Source organism: Brachycentrus maculatus, unplaced genomic scaffold (genome assembly GCF_059751285.1).
Source record: "Brachycentrus maculatus isolate JH-2025_06_01 unplaced genomic scaffold, ASM5975128v1 h1tg001032l, whole genome shotgun sequence".
NCBI lineage: Eukaryota > Metazoa > Arthropoda > Insecta > Trichoptera > Brachycentridae > Brachycentrus > Brachycentrus maculatus.
The window spans coordinates 133,954-158,991 of NW_028281744.1; the positions used below are offsets into that span (position 1 = coordinate 133,954).

Genomic DNA, 25,038 nt, shown 5'->3' on the forward strand with positions numbered 1-25,038 from the left:
AATTCTTGGAAGTTCTTTATACATGAACCAATTTAGAAACCTTGTTCTTGAATCACTAGAACTTCACTAGAGACATCTATTGGTGAGATGTAAAGAAGCTTTTTATCAAGCAGAAAATCTTATATTAGTATGTGAGGTCCAAATCCTGGATTATAATCACACACATGAGAAACGTCAGAAAATACAATTTTCATTTTTATTATTTAAGCTTATAATTCTGAAATATGATGTTATATTTTGTAGAGCTTATATTATACTGGAATCGTATATTTCTAGAATTATTTTCTTGATATTTGTTTATAACAAATGGTATTTTCAGAAGTTCTACAACAGTGCATAGACAAAATTTTCAGAATCAGAATACATTTACATGTTGCTTTTTAAAATTAATAACTAAGCCATGAAATGGTTTATCATGTATATTTGTATATAACGGTATACGACAGTTAGTCTTGTAGGTTGAAAATACTTATAGTAAATAAACGTTAAAGCAGGAAAGTAATTAGAATCCGATCCACTGAAACGTACCACAAGTTAAATAAACCTGAACAGTTAAGTGAAATGTTATTAATTAAACACATAAAGATTAAGAGTCCTTGACGATCAGTCGCAAGAGGCAAAAGGCATTATCATACAAGCCGAGTGAACCACTCAAAGCGACACATTTAGTCGAGTGTCACTCTTATTATTAAGCGATGTCGGCTGAAACACAACACAACATACCAGTTTTTCAGTGGTACTCAAACTATTTTCTCTTAAGATATGGTATCGTACCACTTGAGGATTTCAAAAAGCCGTATTATGTTCTATTTCTCCTTCTTTTTAATGGCGAACATAACATAGTAATAACGCGATTAATTAACCCAGTCGATGCCAGGATGTTAACCTTGCGCATGCTCAGGACTCCATATTTGTTTTATTGAGAAAGATCCTTCATCTCAATTAAGACATCAAATATAATTAAATCAGATTTTTCAAAACTTTCCTGGGCGTGTCCAAATCCTTATTCACAAATCTGGGTTCCACTTAGGAGTTAATTCTTACATTTTTGGCACATCAATATAGATGAAGAGAAATATGTTTTTTTTTAAATTACCTAACGTCCAAGTTTCTCTAAAATCCAGCTACGGCTTATGCAACACCGTTTTTCATGACCCTACTCAGGCTTCAAATTTTTAAGTTTTATAGCTTATGCCTACTTGTTAGTGGATTTACTCTTTATGTTTAAAGTTACAATAATTTCATGTATTGTAATTCATGAGTGAATATTCAAGGCAAAAACACTCGCGAAGAGGAGTATGAAGAAGAATATGGACTTATGAAGAATACTCTTCTTCATCTATGTTGAGATGTTAAAAATATAATCAGATTTTTCTTATTCACGTTTATACAAGAGCGAAATCTGACAAAAATACAATTGGTAGTGTACTTTCGTGTTAACTTGTATTATTTTTTTAATTGATTCGGCAGTCACTTTGTGGTAAAATCTATCCATTTTTAATTAATGTTTTACTTAATAAATACCATAATATCTTAAAATCTACTGTGACACGTGTTTTGATGCATTCCGCATCATTTTCAAACACCGTATGTCACAGTAGATTTTAAGAAATAGTGGTATTTACTAAGCAAAACATTAATTAAAAATGTATTATTTCTACTAAAAAGTAATTAAAATAATACCAACTCAAACAATCTACTTTAAAAATCAAAGTAAAAACCCAAGCCCTTTCGAAATGAATAGCCCGCAAGTAAAAGTTAAGACACCCCTGCACGAACGTTTAAGTCGTGTCATTAAGGAGGCTTGTGTCATTGTTTTCGTCCGGAACTCTCTCCGCCCGCCCTGCGCCGGCCACCCTCTCACCCTTCCAGGGCCGGTTCAACAGGTCCTTCTTCACCCCGCCTAATCTCCATGGGCGGGCGCTGTAAACATTTCGGATTACTGTCAGACTTCTAAATTATGAAGATGGTTGTTTAGTAAGTTGTACCATTACGATCTCGTATGAGTGGCCTAATGACTGTAGGGGTTATGCGTGGCCAATCGGATTTGTATTTTGTATGGCCACCGCTACCGGTGAGGTTTAAACCGTTTAAAGATTATTTCGGATGGCTGCTTTAATAAGGATTCATAATAAATAATTATTCCGCGCAAAGGTACGGCCAGTATTTTCTAAAATCTATTTATACATTTAAGTGCCTAATTTATAATTTAAGCACCTTTGTACTCACAAATTTTATAATCTTCTTCTTCTTCTTCTAACCCTTATACGCACCCAATGGTGCATAGGGCACTGCATCGTACGGAAACAGCGTTATCTTGATCGTTAAATACACGAAGTAAAGGTGATCAGCCTTCCGCTTCAGGTACCAGTCCAGGGTCATATTAAATAAATATTAGACTGAAAAATTACTAATATTTATTTTGACCCTCTTGGGAATCGAACCCAAGACCTCCAGCATGGTAGTCTAGCGCGCTAACCACTACACTATGGAGGCGAACTAAGTTCATAATAGTTTAGAAAATATTATATTCCGCCAAATATTTTTCCGTTTATTATTTTGTTAAAGTAATAACTCGCAAAAAAAACTTATACAGGTTTACAATAATAAATATCCAATTGTTGTATAATGAATCGAGAGAGCTTAAATTATACTTAGCTTTTCCCAAAATTGTATTTGACAAACATATAATTTTTAACGAAATAATTATAACAGTGTAAATATACAATCGCACTTATTTTTGGGGGTTTAAATATTTTAGAAAGAATCTGACAAAAAAGACATCAACTTTTATTACTTTAGCTTTGATAAAAATTTAAGGATGAAAATGAAATGTTCCTGCTAAATGGAACAAACTATACTTCTATACAGCTTTGTACAAAAAAAAGTTCAATCGTAGTTGTATAGTAAAACCATCCAATGCAGGTTTGTAACACATTAAATACGTAAAGTTGAAAATATGGTGTGATGTTATATTCAGTATATTCATTATGATGTAAACGGATGATAATATAGTGTATAACATTAAAAAGAAATATGGTATTATGATTGACACTTAAATTTGTAAGACCGTGCAAATGTTACTTTAAAAATAATAAAATAATAAAACCCTTATCCGCACCCCAATGGTGCATAGGGCACTGCTTCATATGAACACAGTGTTATCTTGATCGTTTACACACGAAGGAAAGGTGATCAACCCTCCGCTTTAGGTACCAGTCCAGGGTAATATTGAATAAATATTACAGTGAAAAAATCACTTTTATTTATTTAACCCCCCTAGGAATCGAACCCGGGACCTCCAGAATGGTAGCCGAGCGTGCTGACCATTACACTACAGAGGCGGACAAAGTGTTACTTAGCTATTAATAATAATTAATGTATTAATTTTTAAATCCAACACAGATTTTTGAGTTACTAAGTTGTATTTTTATGTTAAACTATCACTTAGAATTGTTTAGCTACATAAATAAAAAAATATAAAAAAAATAATAAAAATAATAATAATAATATTGAAATATAATATTACCTTAGAACCTTTGTTTACCAGATTAAGCTAAACAAAAATTATTTCATATATAAAACAAGCCCTGCATAAATACAAAAGCACCAATATCAATCGGGCGGTGAAATTGTAGGGCCAACGACCCTGGGTTCTATTTGAAGTATTGTATGCATATTTGTTTAAATAATGTTTCAATAGATTCACAATATTTTCAGATATACTTTCCATTCTTTCCTCGATTTTTATTCGATTATAAGCACTACCCTCATCTCCAATTAATTTTGATAACTAAGATTTTACTGTTATTTCGATTTATTTTTAAAAAATCATTACTATTTATCTACTATTTTAAGATGTCACAACAAATAAAAAAAAATAATTAAAGTAAAAGTTAATATTTAATATAAACAAAGCGATTAATAACAAAAAAAACATCATGCTGAATTTTATGTGTATATATAGTTTTTAACGTAACGGTTAATGTATTGTAACTTTTGTTTTCACAAAAATACTGACAGGACTATTCTTTTCATTTAAAAATGAAACATGAGATCGCTGTAAATCGCAGTGGAGGAATATCAATGCAAATTGCGCATTTAAGCTACTCTCCATTGTCGTTGAGCAAAGGGCATTGAACATTCAAACTAACTGAAGAAACTCCGTCTACTTTGTGTAGCAGAATGAACCATTTTGTAAGTGTATGTACGAACCCTCTCGGCCAAAGTAAGGACTATGAATAATGTATCTCGGGGGGAGTTGTGGGGGGGGGGTCTGGTTACCCGAACAGGGAAGGTTGACTTATAGCAAAATCGAATAATAAAACACGAAGAATGCCATGATATTATTTTTGTTTCACGTTTGAAATACGTTGACTAAATTTGAGGGATAGTTATTTAAAATTCTAATTCCATGTTGTTTACTTTGTATTTTATTTCAAGGGGAATATACAATGATCCTTTTACGATATAAGCATGTGGGTAAGTGCCTTTATCTATGTTAATATTATAAAAAATAAAAAATAAAGTGAAATCATGCACATACACACATTTATATGTAATATATGTATATATATATATATATATATATATATATATATATATATATATATATATATATATATATATATATATATATATATATATATATATATATATATATATAATATATATTTAGGTAGGTATATGCGTCTTGTCTTTGTCCGTCTCCTAATTAGCATATTTGGTAACCATGCTGGAGGTCCTGGATTCGATATTCAGGGGGGTCAAAAAATATAATATAAGTGTTTCTCTTATTCAAATATTTATTGAATATCACGCAGGACTAGTACCTACTTCGTATAAAGAAATATGAAAAACATTGCATCGACTTAATGCAATGACTTATGCACCATTGCGTGCGATAAAGGATCAGTAATATCAGGGAATTTGTCAGAGGTTTTGCATGAGTATGAGTATGCAACACCGAGCTCCCTCATCGTTGCTGTTAATTCAGTTTTTATTTTATTCTTAAATGATGTTTTGATTGTTTCTTCTAATTTTCCTAACATAATTCATGTTCTTCCCCTGATCTTCATTTACCTATATATTATTTGTGTCCAATCATATTTATTTCACCTTTCCTACAAATCTGCATATGTAAGAGTTAAATCACTGCAAAAATTATAATACTTATAAATATATATGGTCATTAGCATAAAACATTACTAGAAAATAATTTCTTCTGGCAGACATTAGCGCAAACTGCTGTTGAAAAGGCGCACAAGGCGTAAAGAGATTCCTCGGAAATCACGGAGCGCAATTATACAGTAATGCCTTTGTCTCGATTGCGGGAAATAAAATTACTTTTGAATTGTGACGAAACCAAATTACAAGTGTTTTAAACGTTCTTTGCGACCGCGGGTCTGTAATTGATATGAGAGCTGCCATCCGCCGTCAGCCGATTGCGCGCTTTGATCCCTCCTTCCCGCCGTTTTGCCCTCCAAACGTCAAAATTAATTCGATTACTTGCCGCTAGGGTCGGCGATAACCATCAGCTCACAATGGACGCTTTTAATTTTGAATTCTCCGCGTTATTTCTGCCGAATCTTGGCGTTAATTTTAATATGAGGAATTCTGCGGGACCTCTGGAGTGAAAATGTCCAGAGAATATGGCAAAGGCGAACTTAAGGCAAATTAAACAATTTTAAACATTGGTCGTAATTATTTTAAAAGACGAGACTTTCGTATTGCCTCCTTTAAGGCGTGGGAGCAAGAAGAATTCTGACACTTGAGATATTAATATGGACTTTAATGAAACTTTAAAAAAAAAATACGTCACCATTAAAATGCCTCTTTTGTTACATATTAGTACATTTTTTTACAACTATTTTTTTTTACATAATGCAACCTTAATAATTGCTTTCTGCGAATATGAATTTAACAGGAAATTGTTTTTCGTTATTTTTATAAATCTTATTATTTGTACGTCATAAAATTCTGAAATCATTCAACAATATTAAATATTTTAGGTTAAGTTATTATATATGCTTCAAGTTGAGATGAAAGATTTATCATTTTTCATGATATTTATTTTTAGGGTACATAATCCAGTCTGCCATTAGCATAATCTAATAATTGAATCTTATAACCAAATATCAACTTGAAATATTTTATTAAATAATAGTTAAAATTTACCGAATTTGCATTTTTGCGTTGGCGTTTTTGTCCACCTTCGTAGAGTAATGGCAGGGGAGGGTAAAATAAATATAAGTGATTTTTTTACTCTCACATTTATTCAATATTACATTGGACTGGTACCTGAAGCGGAGGGCTGATCATTTTTCAGTCATGAGTAAGCGATCAAGATAACACTGCGTTTATATGATACATTGGCTATGCACCATTGGGGTGCGGTAAGGGGTTTGAAGGTAAATTAACCGAAAAGTTTATTTATTTCTGATTTTATTTGAAATACATTCCAAATCCTCACTTGTAAATTCAATACCGAAATAGATTTTTTTTAAATATTTCGACTCGTATTTAGGAGTAGAACCTTTATGGAAAATATTATGTTGGGATTAATTTATTGATGTTACCTGTCACCCCTTTACTTTCCCCTACACAATGTTACTAGTAATTCACCGGCCATAGTAACTTACAAACTGGTACTATTTTACCCCATCTTTTTGCGGGGGTAGAAATAGTCCTGACCTTGTTTTCCCAAAATATGCGAGTACAAAAATACTGGAAAGTTTTGTAGGTTGAAAGGATTTTATCTTTGAATGGTTGAGAAAATACGATACAAAAGAATTAAAACTATTTCATGCAGTTTTTCAGGTCAACTTCTAAAAACAAAGGGATATTTTAAAATAAAGTAATACATGTTTTCACTTTTTGGAAATAAAATAAAAGTAAAAAAAATATAAAATTAAATTAATAATTGTTGTTATTGCATTTAAGACTCTTATAATTTGAGAGCATTTAAAGACTTGAGGTTTGTCGATGTCTGCTAACATTTTTTTTATTCGCAATATTTTCACTTTTTAAATTTTCGTTGATAAATTTGGAGTTTTGCTCCACGTTTATATAAAATAAGATAAAAGAGATATTTACATAATTTTTGTTGTTGTTGATATCTCAACAAAAAAAATAAGAATATGAAAAATCCAAGTATTCACAGGGCTTACAATCATAGGCTGGTTGAAGTGACCACTTAATTATTTTATCCTCAATTTATTTATGATATGAACTTAAAATATTCAACATGGAAAAATAAACATCAATTATTATCAAGTATAAAAACTACCCCTTAAAAATAACGGTTTACGGGATAATTATTTGAAAATCATTTTATAATATATACATATATATTCCAATGAGTTACAACGCTAACCGGAATAGCCTTAAAAAGGGTCATCTTAATTCAAAACTACATATATATTGTAATAAAATGTCCTTTGATTAAATCCAACGAGCTGTGAGACTGTATGCAAGTAAAAAAGCAATAAAATCGTCAAAAAAATTGAGAATATCGAGGAATACTTGTCCTACTTACTGCAGATACAGCGTTAAGCGGAACAGCGTACAACGAGATCTAACTGTAGTTTTTGATTTTTGTTTTTTTTTTCAACTTTTATGAAGGTTGTATCTTGAATAAAGATCATTATCATCACGTATTTTGCGAATCCAAAAAAAATAAACTCATCTTCTTTCCTTTTCTTCACAAAAAGGAAAAAATACAATAACCTGTAATATAATGCTTATGCTATTAAAATATATAAAGGTTATTAGATTTTAAATTTATATTTATAAAATCATTAAATTAAAAGTTTCCAGCGAATCGCGTATTTTTAATGGTTTTTATTTTGTTGTATTAAGTAGAGAAGGGTGCTGAAAAATTATATAAAATTGTTTTGGCTATCCTTATATTCGCTGCATAGCAGTAAAACAAAATATTATTGAAATGCGTTTTTTTTTGTTTTCACTATAAACCTAAAAATAATATATACATTTTAGTGATGAAGCTTGTGTTATGGCCGTTTTGATCATTGTATTTCCACAAATTCACCAGAATTCTAGTCTTAATAAACAAAGTTTTCCATCTCAGGTAACACTTTTCATATTTACCAAATGTAATTTTCCCGCTTGTTTGGGCTTTTATACACGACGACTATTTACGACGTCACAAAGATGTTTCCTACACGAGAGAGAAAGAAAGAGAGAGGATCCGAGAAACTCTGTTATTCACGTAACAGCTTTTTTACGAAGTTTAAAAAAATCCTTTCTATTTTGAGAAAAAAAAATCATTCTCATCTTCCATTATCCCGTGGCGTCCCAAGCCTTCCTTCCAGCTAACCCGGTTTAAGGCTGATATTGTCTTTTACTCGGTGGGAACTACATTTCACTCCCGCAATAAGGTCGATTTGTGAAAAAGCAAACTTTTCTAGAGATTCGGAAAAAATTCGTATTGAAAATGTGACAGGGTATTTAATAACATTTAAAGAACACTATAAAAGGAATAACAAGGTGATTTATATATTATTTATTGATTCGGCATTAACTTTGTGGAATGACATGATTATTTTATTAAAATTAAACACTTGAATATACCACTTTAATGAGTTTTATTTATATTTACGACTAGTTTCGAAAACGACAGATATTTTTATCTTCTGGTACAAATTAATACTTTAAAATTTAAATTAAAACTGGTACAATTTAAATTAAGGTTTAAATTTGTACTAGAAGATGAAAACATCTGTCGTTTTCGAAACTAGTCGTAAATATAAATAAAACTCTTTAAAGTGGTATATTGAAGTGTTTAATTTTAATAAAATGTGAGGTGATTAATCATCAGTTGAAAAATTAAACAACTTTTTCCATGTACATATGTATATCTGAATGTATATGCAATGTATGGCATTTATACATGACAAAATGTAACAATAGCATATAAGCCATATTGGTATATATTTCATCCCCATCTATTTAACAATAATAATGATGTTAATCTATTTTTTTTAAATATAAAAATAAAACACATTTATAAGAGCGTTTTTTTAAAAGTTTATTCACGTCAACACGACTAGTTTCCTAAACTAGTCGTATATTTGTACTTACATATAATGCATACATAATACACTCAAATAAGTGGCCCCAAACAAGTATTTTATTAATATTTATTTTAAAACACATACAATTTTTTTTTAATTTAACTATAACTTAGTCGAAAGCAATATCTTAATATTTTAAGCACACCAAAAGGGTTATAAATTAAATTGATTCAGATTTTTTCAAGTGTAAAGTACTTAACCTGAAATTGCCGCTAAAAGTAAAAATACGAACCATTAAATTCTAAGATGAAATAAACTTCAACCCCATAGGATTTAAAAAAAATACCAAAAAAATTGGCTGACATTTTGAATTGATTGTTCTTTTAAGCATTTCCGCACGATGTCTAAAAATAAAATAAAAGCCATTACACAATGTTTTTTTAATGAAAACACGTGATTTTGTTATTAAACACTACTCGTTTTTCTTTTAAAAATATTTATAGAATTTAAGTCTTCTTTGGTTTCCTGGATGTCTGAATGTTGAAGGTGAATCTCTCCTGGGATGGGATTCCATACGGAAGTAAGAGATTAAACTTCGTTGCAAAGAAAATGTTAAATGCACTTTTATTTAATATGACTTTTGATTTCTTAAACCAGTCGTCGATATGTATATTGAGAAAGATAAAGTTACTGAAAAATAACTGATTTTATTTTTATTTATCGAATGAAAATAATATAAGCTTTATCGTCATTATGTCGTTAAAACTGTAACTAAGGTAATCCGACGAAATCGGAATTCGAGCTCTGGTATTTGGATCTTAGCATTTAATGTATGTGCATTTATTTAAATATATAGATTTTTTTAATTTTCAATGAAACATAAAAAACTTTTGAATAAATTAATGTTATCGAAAGAAACCTAATTTACTTATTTTTTGCAGAATTAAAGTAATGTTCAAGTTATTACCACGTCCGCGTTATCATTATATTGTAATAATATTACAAAAAAGGTTGATACGCGGAACAGCAAAATTTGAAATTTTGTTGGTAAATTTTTAATGACTATTTAAGAGTGTGTTATATATTCATATATCAACTAATTTGGAGATACGTAGGTAAGTAATAAAAGTTAGGTAATATTTGTAATTCTTGCGACAGAATCAGGTTTACATTTAAATTTTGTTGAATTAAAATAGTTCAGGGGTTTTCTACCCTTACATCAGAATATTATGCGGGAGAAGCTCACATAGAGGTAATTGAATAACTTTCTTTGAGGGTGGATGGATAATACACTGTTAGGGGAGGAACATTGTTTGCTGCGGGGGTCGGAATCACATGTAAGTATGTGTAATCAGGCACGAATTTTCTTTCCAATGATTTTTCATATATTTACGTGATAATAATAGGGTGGAAAAATAGAATACGTATGAACAATTTTAAAAATAATATAATTTTATATAAACACACACGCACACGCACACACACACACACACACACACACACACACACACACACACACCCACACACATACGCATATAGTTCATTTGATCCTTTAGTAATCTGTCCTGCGATTCAGGTACCAGTCCAGGGTAATATTTAATAAACATTTGAATGAAAGACACATTAATTTTTCATTATTATTTTTCTGACCCTCCTGGATATCAACTCCAGGACCCATGATAATTAGGAGGCTGATACAGGAAGTCACATTTACTCATGTACATATTTATTTTTCAAATAATCTTTTCCTTACACCTTACACCTTGTGGTGTATAAAGAACTGCATCGCATCAACACTGTGTTATCTTGATCGTTTATTGCATGAAGGCAAGCTGATCAGTGCTGTGCTTGTTGTATCAGTTCAGGGTGACATAAGATTAATACGAGAATGAAAATCACCGTTTTTATTTTAATCTACCTGGGAATCTAACCCCTTACCTCCATAACGATGGCCAAACGCGCTTACAAGTACACAACGGAGGTGGACAAAATAGTATGTGCAATACATACAAATATCCATTTTGAATTGAAATAAACTTAAATAAAAACCAGTTAAATAATAATATTGCTTGTATGAAAATATTATATATAATTCACTAGAAGAATAAAAAATTAAATGAAAGATGACTTAAATTCATTTTATATTGATTGTAAATAAACAATTTCATTGAGAATAATAAAATACACGTTTCTATTTGTACCCCTTTGTCAATATATAGACCTTCGTTATTGATAATTTTATTTCCAAAGAGGAAACATTTATAAAATTGGTATTATTAAGATTCATACACCATTTTGGGCAACCCTTTTTGCCTTTCTCGTGCACAGATAGGTACATATCTTGTCCCTTTATTTTCAAAGGATGGATAAGGAAGAAAGAAAATTTGAAGGAAATATATTTATAAGCGTAATGGTCCACGACACATCTGCGTCACGCCTATAATAAAAACTATCCTTAGTGTAACAAGAGAGTAAATGTCCCATCTTGGGTCCTTTTACCCTTTACCCCTTCTTAGGATCCACCCCGAGGCGTCGAGATATGATAATAGTATCTAGGCTCTGAATTAAAAGGAGTTTTTCAAAAAAATATTCCTCTGAAATAAATCTCAATGTCGTAAAAATATTTTTATGAGTTTTCTATACGTCTTTATCCTGTGCTCTTACATAACCTCGTATGTAACAAAGCTTTTTGTACAACCGTAAACTATTCGGTTATAATATACATATATACGCTTATATTTATATACATACATGCTCAAAGGTTATTTTTAAGGTGTATTACAGGAAGTATATTTATAACACACAAATATGCGATATGATTTTTTTGTGTACAAAGTAACTTTTTTTTAGAATGCCTTTTTCGAATATTTGAATATCCTTTTTACAAGATGTAAAGAAGCTTTTTATTAAGCAGAAACTTAATATAAGAGTTTCTGCTTAGTAAAAAGCTTCTTTACATCTCACCAATAGATGTCTCTAGTGAAGTTCTAGTGATTCAAGAACAATCCTTTTTACATATAAGTTCAATATCACTGAACACTTTGTTTACTCTTATTTGAGTTGTTTGTTTCTTTGTCTGACCCCATCATCCCTTTGCAACACTTTTGTTTGGCATTGTTTACCGGTTTTCTTCAGCCAAGGTTTTTAGTACCAAACCACTAGAAATCACCGAAATTTATATCTTTCTCGCTTTTTAATACGTGTGACATATTGTCTGTTAGGTAATGTGTTTAATTAAATTCATTTAGTTTGATACGAATTAATCATCGAACATTTTAGAGATGAATACTAAACATAACTCGATATTAATAATTTATCAGAAACAATTATTGTTTTAAAATTTAAATAAAAATTTTATGTATTTTTTTCATGAGAAAAAAAATTTAAATTGCAATTTAAATTTCATTAAGTGGTATATTCAAGTGTTTAATTAAAAAAAAAATCAACATATCATTCCACAAAATTAATGCCGAATCAATAAATAAAAAAATTAATAAAAATATGTAAATAGGAACTCGAAATTGTCAAAAAAAGCAAAATGTATGTAATTAGTCATTATCTCAATCAAAATTTATTATTCTTATTTATATTTTAAGCGGAAAGAAAATCTAAGTTTAGTAGGTACAACGCAGTGTTTTTGTTTTTTGTTTGTATTTGTTTTTTATTTTATTAAATCGTTAATTTCATGAAGGTAAGGTGATCAGTCGTACACAAGAGGAATCGGTCCAGATTGATATTAAAGCAATATTAGTATTAAACTAATCAGGTATTGATTTTCACTTATTTAGGAATCAAACCTGGGGCCTCTACCGCAAAAGTTAAACCCTCCAACAATAATACTACAGAGGCAGATAAAATAATAGTACATACCTGCATAAGCTATTTCTTTCTAATGTCAAATGGTGATTTTGGATTTAATATGTATTTTTATAAGAATAAATAAAATTAACAAAAGGAAGTTTAATTCTATGGGCCAATTTTTCCAAAACTTGATTGCATGATGATTTTTATCGTATTTTTTTTTTATAAATCGTTATCGGAAATAAACCCCTTGTTTTCCAGTAGGTACGTATTGAATCAGTCGAAAAAACTCAGTAATCGGCTTAAAGGCTTTAACTAACGATTGGTTTATTGAACCGATTTAAGGTGTAACATACCAAACAAATAAAAGGGATGAACCATAATTCCCAAATGCCATTTGGGGTTGTATTGGAGTAATCGTGCTTTCTTACGCGGTGGTATTTGGTCTGAGGGGTAGAACACTTCGTGAAAAGGTGGCCTATTAGAGACTTAGGTTTGGATTTAATGATTTTCGTTACGTTTACAAAACTATTGGTCTTACTTTTATAGCCTTAATTGATGTCAAAGCTGAGGCAAATTACCATATTTACTCAACGCATTTACTTATTACTAAATGTAAAAAAATATCGAGACTGCCTTAACCCCACAAAATTATTTATTTGTTTTCACTTGAAAGTGGCATTTTAAAGCTCCCACCACATTCGTAGGTCCAATTTAAGACTCTAGGCTTCCATTCGAACCCATTCATATTGCTATATTGCCTAGCCTCCTACGCCCCAAAAACCGCCCCCAAGCAAAAAATCATAAGAAGGAACACCAAACTGACTCTAGCTATTCAAATGACCCTATGTTGGGTACCAAGACCTTTGTCTACTCCTTTCCGTTGGTAAACTTAAAGTTTCATCAGAAATGGGTAGGACGATATTTGGGACGGACGAACCACAACATATTGATGATAAATGAGAAGAAAAAAATTGTCAAATGTGCCTTTTCACTCGTTTTTACTTGTTCTTAATCCGCTAATAAGATTTATGTTCTAAAAATCACTATGATTTTGTTCTATTGCTTAAACTGTTAATTAATACAGACTCTTATATTTAAGCAAAAAAATCTTCACAAAATGGTATTGGTGACAGACCGATTAAGTGGTTTTCTTTCTATTTGTAGCCTTCTCTATGCATTATAATGAAAAGTAATTTGTTATTTATTTTATTGCACACAAATGCTACATTTTATCCTCGATGGACATAAATCAAGATTTATTGTAAACGTCTAAAAAAATTAAGGTTCTTTTGATACGAAAATTTGGAAGCAGAATGATGACCGTTAAACATGAGTAATATATAAAGTAATAAGCCAGGCAATTAATTAGTAATCAGACACCTATCAAACCTTTTTATAATAAAGTACCTCACCTCGTTTGAGATGTTTATATTATTTTTAATTTATTGAAATCAAGAGTTTTTAATGAATTATATTATTGTGATAAAAATGATTTTATTCTTTGAATACAAAATAAATATTTTGCCAGTTTAAAAAAAATAAGGAATGAAAGAAATTTACGAGTTTGTTGCGTCGCGTTTAAAAAAAGTTTCTCGAATTCCCCGGTTAGATAAAAATGTCATAAATAATTCGTCAAAACATAATCGGGATTTCCTTCCCCAAAATTCTGAAAAACGAAAAAGTAATTTTTAAATTATTACCATGTGACAGAAGTTTCCTACAGAATATTGAAATTATTCCTAAGTTAGGAAAAATACAATGAAAAAATAAAATATTTACAGAAATATTTTCCTAATATTTTCTTCACTTTAAAACTCAAATTACACCCTATGTAATGACTGAAGCTTTTCCTAGAAATACGAAAAGGAAATTTCTTCTGTCAGCATTCCGCCTCCTTTGATAATATTTTACGTAAAAAAGTTTTAGGTCAATTTGACGTTAGCGAGATATCATGTAAATTGGCTGGAACTTGTTGCTATCAAGTTTTAAGAATACTCTTTTGTTAGCACTTTCTGGGCATAACATTATTGAAGTCTGATATTTACCGTGTTTAAGCGTTACGTCACAGCATACAAAGCTTCGTGCAAGGTACGGTCGTGTTTGCTCACTCGGAATCGGAAGCTTAAGCAAATTTTATATTCCCTCGAAAACTGCCCGAAGCAACGTTCCAGCTATCTGAGAGTTTTGTAAGTAATAGAATGGCCGCGATAGTAATCAGGAGCGTCCATTGTATTCCCCAGGGAGGAAATCTTTCCTCGAGTAACGATGTCACATGGAGATATGAATATTTCACAATAAAAAGGGTTCAACATTGTTTGCTATCTTAACGCGTGTATCATTCAAGAGAAGGGATATAGGGTACTTTAAGTGTAAATAGATCCATGTCAGGAGTCCGGATGTTCTTCGGGTCAAATACGATATGTTTCAAAGATACTTATTTTATCGACACATTCAAAATAGGACAAAGTACGTGATCCAATTATTATAATATCCCAGCTACCTATTATTTTGTTTATATTTGCACATTATGAACTTAAATACGAAAATGGTATTTTTTTGCCATTTCTATTGACTACGTGTTTATGCTTCGTTGTTTTCGCTAATACGTATATCTTTATCGTCATCTTCATAGTCATATAATTCTCTTACAATGGACACAATACTTAAATCATACATATTAATTTCGTCAATTTGAAAGCCCACACAAAATATTTCACATCCTTAAAATATATATTGAACATGTTAACATACGGAAAGATTTTCGTTGAAATTATTATTTTTGCTAATATCATATCTTCGTCTTTTTACAAGGTTGAAACTAAAATGAAACTATCTTATAGTTTTTTTAATGTTTCGACAAAGTATTTGATATATTTTTTAATAAATAATTTAAATTCATAAGTTCGAAAGTCCTCATATAATATCGGAAATGTTTTCAAAAAATATACTGAAAATGTTTTTATACATGACCGTTTTAGTTTTACCTATATCCTAACTTTAATAACAAATTCATATCATTCAATAAATTAATAAATTGATAAATTCATATCAACGTTCCATTATCCTTTTATTACAGGCAGAAAACAACAGTGAAAATACTTTTAAAAAATATTTTGAATATCCTTACCATACATGGTTTTAGATATATTTTCATGAAAAAAAAAAATAAATAAAAAAAAAAAAAAAAAAATATATATATATATATATATATATATATATATATATATATATATATATATATATATATATATATATATATACATATATATATTTTGTTTTTATACCAAATCGTTTTCGCTTACGCGAATATCTTAACAAAATTATGATTGTTATGTAATCTTCTTATTACACAAAGAAAATAGAAATCAAACGATTTTATTCTATTACTATATATATTTTTACTCTCATATAAAATTTAAAAATATAAACATATGAATATAAATATCAAACATGTTATAATACACAAAAGTTTTCACATTTACGTATATGTAAACTAAATTTTTTTAAGTGACATCATCCATCCTCTTATTACAGACAAAAAACTGAAATCAAACTACTTCATTAAATTACTTTGAACGTTCTTACTCTCATAAAAAGTATAAAAAAAATATGTTATCAATATGTACACAATATTTTTCACTATTACTTTTAACTAAACTAAATTTTATACTTATATCATCCTCTGATTACAGGCAGAAAACCGAAATCAAACTTTATATTTAATTACGTTTATTTGAAAGATTCCACACGATATTTTCTATCTCAATTACAATAAAAAAGATTTAAAAATCTGGTTAATACAGGACGATTGGTATCGTAAAAAGTTAATTTAAAAACAATAAGATGGAGGATAATTTCACGTATTGGATTTCAGGTTTTTTTTCAGCAGCCCAATTTTCAGTTTAGTTGTTGGAGTAGAATCCCACTGGAAGAAATAGAATGCTTGGAGCATAGAAAGCAATTAAATGGGGTGTATTTACTGTAATAAACAACACAATTCATGGATCCTAGCAGACCGTGCAAAATACACATTACTTACCCGGTCACAATATTAAAGTCGAAGCACATTTCACCATTCGAATTTAATTATTATTTGTGTCTTTCAACTAACTTTTCTTTATTTTTTACAAAACCATGTTAATTATTTTTCAATATTATTTTACAACCACACGATGTAAAAAATTAAAAAAATTATATACTTATTAGTCAATCAATTATTTAACCACTCTTTTATACTTGGAAAATTAGAAAGTTGAAGCATTAATTTTATAATTTAAACTAATATTTGAACCTTAGGTTATCAACTCTCTCCTTATCACTCATAACTCATTTTATGTAATTGCACTTAAAAACACAATTTCGTGACTACTGGTTTCGGAATTACCATTCCATCATTAGGTCAAAGGAAGACATTTGATCTGATGTTGGAATGGTTATTCCGAACCCGGGAGTCGTGAAATAGTGTTTTTAAGTAGTATCTTTTCAAAAACAACAATGAATATTAAGGAGAATATTATTATACCATAAAAAGGTTAAAAGGTTAAAAGTTTTTAATGTACAAAATACTTATTTTAACGGTTTGCTCCATTTCGAATATTGGAAACGTGAATATATGAAAATTGAAAATTTCTAGTAGTATGGTTGTCAATTACGGGTAGAATGGTGAATTTTGCACGTGTATAAAGTGATCACTTAACCAGACCTTCATATTTTTCTTCATCTTTGATGAGATGTCAAAAATTAAAACTAACCCCTAAGTGGAGAAAACCTAGATTTTTGAACAAGTATTTAGACCTCTCAAAATGTTGTGGAAAATAGAAGTAGGTATTATGTGTGAGCTCAAACGTCTTTATCCTGGTCGTGGTAGGTAAATAGTGATTCTCATATTTTGCAATTTGCATAAATACTGTTTATGACGCCTTATTATTCCTTAAAAAGGAAAAACTTCAAGTAAAGAAGGGGAATAATGAAACTGGTTACCCGTAAAGAACGTTCTTTCTCTGAAAAAAATAATGGGTTTTCATTAACGACCATCTTGTTTGCCTTAAATTTCCGAAAACGGAACAAATATTTACAATGTTTTCAAGTCGTTTATGTAAAATGAAAAAAAAAAACGGATATCCCTGTATCTAATTACAGTTGATTTTAACCCTAAAATTAAGTTACTTTAAAATTACACCAGTTACAAATGTTTTATTGACTGTGGAGGTTTTTTTTAAATATTTTATTTTTATATTTTTATTAACTCTCGTAATACGAAAAGTAAAATAGAGTTACCATATATTATTCTTAACATAACTTTATTATAATGTGATGGATTTTAGAGCGAACAGGTTTAAATAAAAAATATACTGAACCTTACCTGCATAACTTGATTGAAAATTTTAAACACATAATTATTGTTAATAAATCGATATTGTTTGGTTTTACAAAAAATATTTTGAGATTTTTACTGAAGCTCAACCAACCGCCAAAATGTCGTACTTTATATTTTTTTATTATTTGTGTTCTTTTAATACAAGTATGTAACTTTCATACTGTTTTATTATTATTATTTTTGCTTAGTTTAAAATAGAATTGTAAAAGAAACTATTTATATCAAAACCAGCTGCCGTAGTTATAAAATAACCATAGAATCTAACGTAAAGAGATTTTAACATCATTGTTATTTTTTTAATTATAAAATGGGAAATCACTAAATAAAATGGGAAATTTCGTGCTTTAATTATTTAATAAATTATAAGCAAATCTAATCTTCTTCAAGAAAAAAAAGAAAGTGGGTTTTTCTTCGCCTTTAAGAAAAATCCACTCTGTAGATGTTTTAGATTTTATTTTTTAGATTTAAAATTTTTTGTATATTATGTTACATAAAATATTTCAAAGATTTGTTTGGATACGATTAAAAAGTATTAATTTTATGTTGTAATTATAACTTTTCGAAATAATTAATTTTGAGCCCTCAGTGAACTTCGCTTACAAGAAGGCAAACTTAAGTATTGTATTTTGGTTAAATGTTATTGAACGTGACTTCTTTTTGTTTTAGGGATAACACACCAACCCGAGTTTGGAGAACCCCTGTCAAACCTGACAGTGCCAGTGGGAAGGGATGCTATCTTCAGATGTTTGGTGGTTCATCTCGGAGGATACAGGGTAACAAATTTTAAATAAAAAACCTTAAAAACACACTACTTACCATTCATCGTTCACTTTGTGTAATACCACTTTATTAAACAATGATTCGTGACATTACGGTCTGACATTGATACAAAGATAAAAATTCTAAAGAGAGAAAGAAGACAAAGGAATTACAATGGAAATATTTATGCAAGTGGACTTGATGTTAAATCTCAGCGCATAATAATTTCATTTTTATCAATATTTATTGGAAAACCAACAGAATATTTAACGAAAGTAACATAATAGAATAAAATTTAAAAAATCTACATTCCAATAAGAGGTTTTCACTTAAGTTATCTAAAAATAAAAATAAACTGCCATGTACATAAAAGTATAACTACATAATAAAGTCACATTTCATGTTTTTATCAAATAATAGAAATTTTCTTTATCAACTAGTATAATAGACATCAACAATATTTCTCTTAAACGTATTAAAAGAAACATTATTGATGTATTTTTCATTAAGCATTACATTGCACATATCGCAGGTTCGATTTTAAAATGAATTTTGGTAGGACTTGGTGTGCATTTTAGGGATTTTAAATAAATTTTAATGACCTGATGAAAGAATGATTATTCTGAACGAATTAGTGGTCATTACAGTGGTATTACACAAAGTGAATGATGAATGATAATGAGAGCATTATATTACCATACCGCAAAATTAACAATGTTTAATAGAAGAAACCTTTAAATTCACTTTACAGTAAAACTTTGAGTTGGAAAATTTCTTTAACTAATTAAACTGATATATAGTGGAGTACATTTTGTCGTAACTAAGTTTATTATAATTATCAGTCCGGTACTATTTTAATAAATGCATGTGACGAAATTTCTGATACTATTAGAGTTTTGACCATAAACTGCCAACTGTAGATAAAGTAAGAGTTATCAACCTGTACAGAAAGGTCACTTCACTTCAATCTGTCATGAATAATTTTAAAAAGCTTAATAAAAAAATTATTATGGTTTCTAGGTTAATATGGTTTCTAGTATACAATGATATAAATGTGAACTACTATTAAATGTTTCTATTTCCATAGAATTCTTTATTGAATTTCTCTTTTAACTATTAAAAAAACCTCCACCAATAGAACCATTTCAAAGTAATCTAAAAACTAATAAGTCTTTTGATAAAATAAGAAAACAACCGTTGTCATCAGGTGGGATGGGTGAAAGCAGACACGAAAGCCATCCAAGCAATACACGACCACGTGATCACACACAACCCACGTGTGTCTGTGTCCCACAGTGACCACTCTACGTGGTACCTTCACATCAGGAACGTGCAGGAAGAGGATCGTGGCCAGTACATGTGTCAGATCAACACGGATCCGATGAAGAGTCAGGTATCGGATATATATTTATTATGATTTGACTTTGTGATTTCCTAAAACAAAACTTAAAATACACTTTTATTCAAAATTAAAAGGCAATATACAAAAATGTCAGCCTTTTGATACTAAACTTCTTCTTCTTCTTCTTCTTTTTCTAGATCCTAGGGATCTGTTTGTGCCTCCGCTTGTAGCTCTTGAGATGTTGATTCCCAGCTGTCTTTCCACCTTTTTGGAGGTCTACCTGGGGGTCTGCGTCCTTCAGGGATTCCTTGAAGGGCGATACGTAGAAGTCTGTCATCTGACTTTCTGTTTACATGATCATTCCAGTATCGCCTTCGTTGTCGTCCCCACCTCACGATATCCTCCGTCTTACACATATGCTCCGGATGTCGGTATTTCTTACTCGGTCACGCAATGTGTTTCCGGTTATCCGGAGAGTCCTCATCTCGGAGGTTTGAAGTACTAAACTATGCCTTTTAAATCATATGATAGTGAAATACAGTTTTTTTCCCTTGATACTATTGTCAGAATTTGGTATTCTTTAATAATTAAAGAAAACACTTTGTTTTTTACCACTTGAGTTTTTATTAAAGACTACATGTTTCGGAAGTTAAACTTCCATCATTCAGGTCTGTATAATAACTAAAATATAAAATATAAAATTTTTCTATAAATAAGGAGAGGGGAAAGTAAGGGGAAGGGGTTAGTCAAGGAACGGAGTTTGAAAACAAAGGAAAAATTGAAAGCAATGGCGAAGAATTTTGAAACAATATATTATTTAATAAATTATTACTAGAATTCAGGTTTTTTTGTATTTCTAAATTTTCAAGATAATTCATAATTTGGCCTTTATATGGAACAAGGTGTAATAATTTTAATTGGTATTCTTTATATGAAAATAGGCCATTTAAATATAAACATAAAACACTTAAGACCACATTTTGAGTTTATAGATGTACCCACGTCTAGTTTGAGAACTACGTATGTTCTCATAAAACAAGTGAAAATATAACGGCGATAATATTAATAAATTAAGAGTGGTGTTATAAAACTGTTTTAATTAAATATTGAAAAACTAATATTTTTCACAGAGCTAGTGCTAAATGAATAAGAAATAAACCTATTTAAAATCACAGGTTTTCTTAATATTTACATATAATATAAAATTCTTATGTCGTTTATCTAAAATTTTATAAAAAAACTCATTCTTAATAAAATTTAAACATCATGTTTTTACAATCACATTTTTGTTTCATATTTAATTCTTGGATATTGTTTATTATCATCATAGATTGCCCCTAAAAGAAGAATTGATAAAGTAACGACAATATATACTATATTAAATAAAAAATAAAAACAACAAAAAAACGCCATCGATACCACCTTTTCCTATGCCCTTTTGGGTACGATAAGGGTTAGAAGATAATTTTTTGGTAGATTTTTTTTCAACACTAAGTAATTTTCGTCCAACGTGAATATTTTTAGTTGTTTATCAAAAGTTGTATAATTTCAAAGAAAAAAAAATATCAAACACTATTCGTTTAAATTGCCGTTGCTGAAATCTTCCAATTTAACTCCTTTACGTGCTAAATCCTGGTAGGCTCTTGAAATGGCTTTACAATCTGAACCGAACACTCAACAAAACTTGTGTTTGCTTTTCGTACGCATTCACCTCCTTGAACGTTAAATGTCCAGTAGTTAGTTCTCCCTTCGAAAATAATTCAACGTCACCTATTTCATTTCCAACCGGTTTTAATTTCCCTTATTTTAAATTGTAAAATCGATGAAGGCAAGGTTTAATTATTTAAATTATAACTAAATCAAAATTTCAAGAGTATTTGAAATTCCATGCATATTTGACATAAATTCAAACTCTACCCCCACTTTTTCTCCCCTCGATATCATCGCAGCTGCAGGCAATGTTTGCTGGACTTTGCTTTCAACAAATAATTCCCAAAGCCCATTAAAATAACATAGATAGTAATGCACTGTAGATTGTAGATACACCCTGGTGATGTAACTTTCAAGTTGCATATTAGATAATATAATATTATTTGATCTCTTACATTTTAACCGAGAAAAGGCTAAACGTTTAATTGTTACTGTAAGAACATATTTACTAATCATTATTACATATTCTATTAATCATATTCATTTTTTTTAAGCACTCTCTTTTTTTACTTAATCGTTAAATAATAATCTGAATGTTCGTTTCATCAAAATCTTATATTTCCTTAAGTTTTCCACCGAATACTTTGAAATTTTTTCGCAATATTGCATTTGAATACGCGCGTTTTTAATTATATAAAAATGTAACAAATGGTGGGTATTTTTTTTAATAGATTTTTTTACCGTATTGGCAACACCACCTGTTAAACATAACATCAACACACTCAAAACAAAAGATTATGCATGGGGTATATCGTCCTTCTTGATAGCTGCTGTCACTTGAATTGTTGTTTCATACATTTGTGATGTTAATTGCTTCACAAACATTATGAAAATATACGTATAAGAAATGTATGCTGTCTATTATCTTAATTTTCTATTTAACTAGACTGAGCCACAGAAATGCCAGGGACAAAGCTTATAAGAAATAAAATGTCTTGTTTTTTGGACTATTTTTATTAATTAACTAACTTACCATCACACCGCTTCCCCGCAGGGATAGGCAGAGAGAATATGACGCCACTATCTTTGCAAACATTCTTCGCCTCTTCCAAGTTCATTTTTATTAATATTTTTAAGTACTATTTTTAACAATATCATTATTTATCTTTTTGGAATACAGGTAAAATTCAGAAGTTTTACAGACTGCTATGATTAACAATGAATTACTATATATCTCCATATATAACGTCGATAGGTCAGATTGAGTTTATGTAATATTTTAAGGTTAATTGAAATAAGTACACCTAATTCCCAATAATATGAGTAATAATTGAATTATTCATTATGTAAACAATCCAGTAGTCCCATGTAGCAAATGGTCCAAATCTTATCCTATCACTAACGGCATGTTCGTTTCTCAATGGGATGTAATGTTTAATTGATATAACAAGATGTCCCAGGGGAACAAAGGGAATGGGGAGGTGGTCCCTGACTCCGGGTCTAGTTAATGAAGTTGGACACAGTGATAACATTGGTAATATTCCAGGAACACGGGATTTAATGGGCATCCGTTTGGTCGAATTTAGTGTACTGACCACCATTTGATGTTTGGGGAAACTCTTTATACAAATGAAACTATTGCAATAAATTATTTACGTAACAAATTTGTTATTACTCACATTGGTCACAAATACTAAAAAATATTTTCATGTGTTTGAGACAATATAGTGTATTAAGCATTTAAATTAAACATAAAATCGAAATACGTACTGACTGAAAAGATTTTTGAAAGGAATTTAAGAACAATAAAAATTTATCAGTTATAATTAAATTAAAATAACACTTGAATCACAAATGTTACATACCCATTAGTAAGACTAAATAAAAAAAAAACAAAAAAAGTAAAGTTTTTTATCTCAACATAGATGAAAAAAAATATGGATGTGTAGGTTTTCACAGGGGTCACGATGTATAGGCCGGTTCAAGTGATTCACCATTCTATTCATGATTCAAAACCACACTAGTCAAATAAAAATTTACATAGTCCAACCATAGAAGATGTCGAGGACCTAGAATGTCGAAAAAGGTTTAATGGTGATGTATGTATGTATGTATGAGGAGATGCATGAACGTGGAAGAGGCGAATAATGTTTGCAAAGACAGAGTGGTGTGGCGTTCTATTCTCTCTGCCTACCCCTGCGGGGAAGCGGCGTGATGTTTAGTTAGTAAGTAAGTAAGTTTGTTAGTTAAAAATGTTGATATAAAATCTCCAAAAAGGATACAAATCTAGAAATGTTAACGATAATTAAGACACACTCAAAATATTGTCAATTAACATCTTTTATATCATAACTAAAACCTTGATAAATTTAAAAAAAAACACATAATGCGTTTGTGCTGAAAAATATTTTGTACGTAAATTACACTGAGAAAATAAGTTCAGCACGGAATTTTTTTAATAAACAGAAATTAAAAAAAAAATTAGGTAGGTACCTTTATATATAAACACGTTGACATACATTGATTAATAAAATAACATTTTAAAAAATGATAATGTTCACCAAATCACTAAAAAATATGGTACATAATCTTTTTCTGAGTCGTATTTTTCAAAATGAGAATAAAGGCCAATTTTTAAAATTTTCAATTCAACAATTCACAAAACCAATGTTTTTCGTTTTCCAATAGCTGGGCTACCTAGAAGTGGTTGTTCCTCCCGACTTCATCCCCGAAGAGACGTCGGGGGACGTGATGGTGCCTGAAGGTGGCACCGTGAAGCTGACCTGTCGAGCCCGCGGGTCACCACCCCCGCACGTTCAGTGGAGGAGGGAGGACGGCCAGGACATCACCGTAAGGGAGACCAGCGGTGTCAAGTCGAGGGGTAAGAGCTGACAGATAAACTGACATTAGATACATAAAAGATCATCAATAAAAGCTTTCCCTATTCCTACATAGATGGCTGAACTCATATGTATGTTATTTTGAGAAATAAAATGACTATGTTAAATTGATAAAGCGTTTATTTAGCCGATAACTTTTTATTTGGTTGCATGCAAGATTCAAACTCGGGA

General features: G+C 30.0%; 1 protein-coding gene across 2 annotated transcripts in view; it reads left to right on the top strand.

Annotated features, from left to right (window-relative positions):
* LOC148299636 (lachesin-like) overlaps positions 1–25,038 on the top strand; it is a 141,066-nt gene that overhangs the window by 100,407 nt on the left and 15,621 nt on the right. For both annotated transcript variants that reach the window (XM_088275860.1, XM_088275861.1), the window contains exons 3-5: positions 18,883–18,989; positions 20,183–20,368; positions 24,656–24,848. In XM_088275860.1, coding sequence (XP_088131986.1) covers positions 18,883–18,989; positions 20,183–20,368; positions 24,656–24,848 — 486 coding nt within the window. The remainder of the gene's footprint in view (positions 1–18,882; positions 18,990–20,182; positions 20,369–24,655; positions 24,849–25,038) is intronic.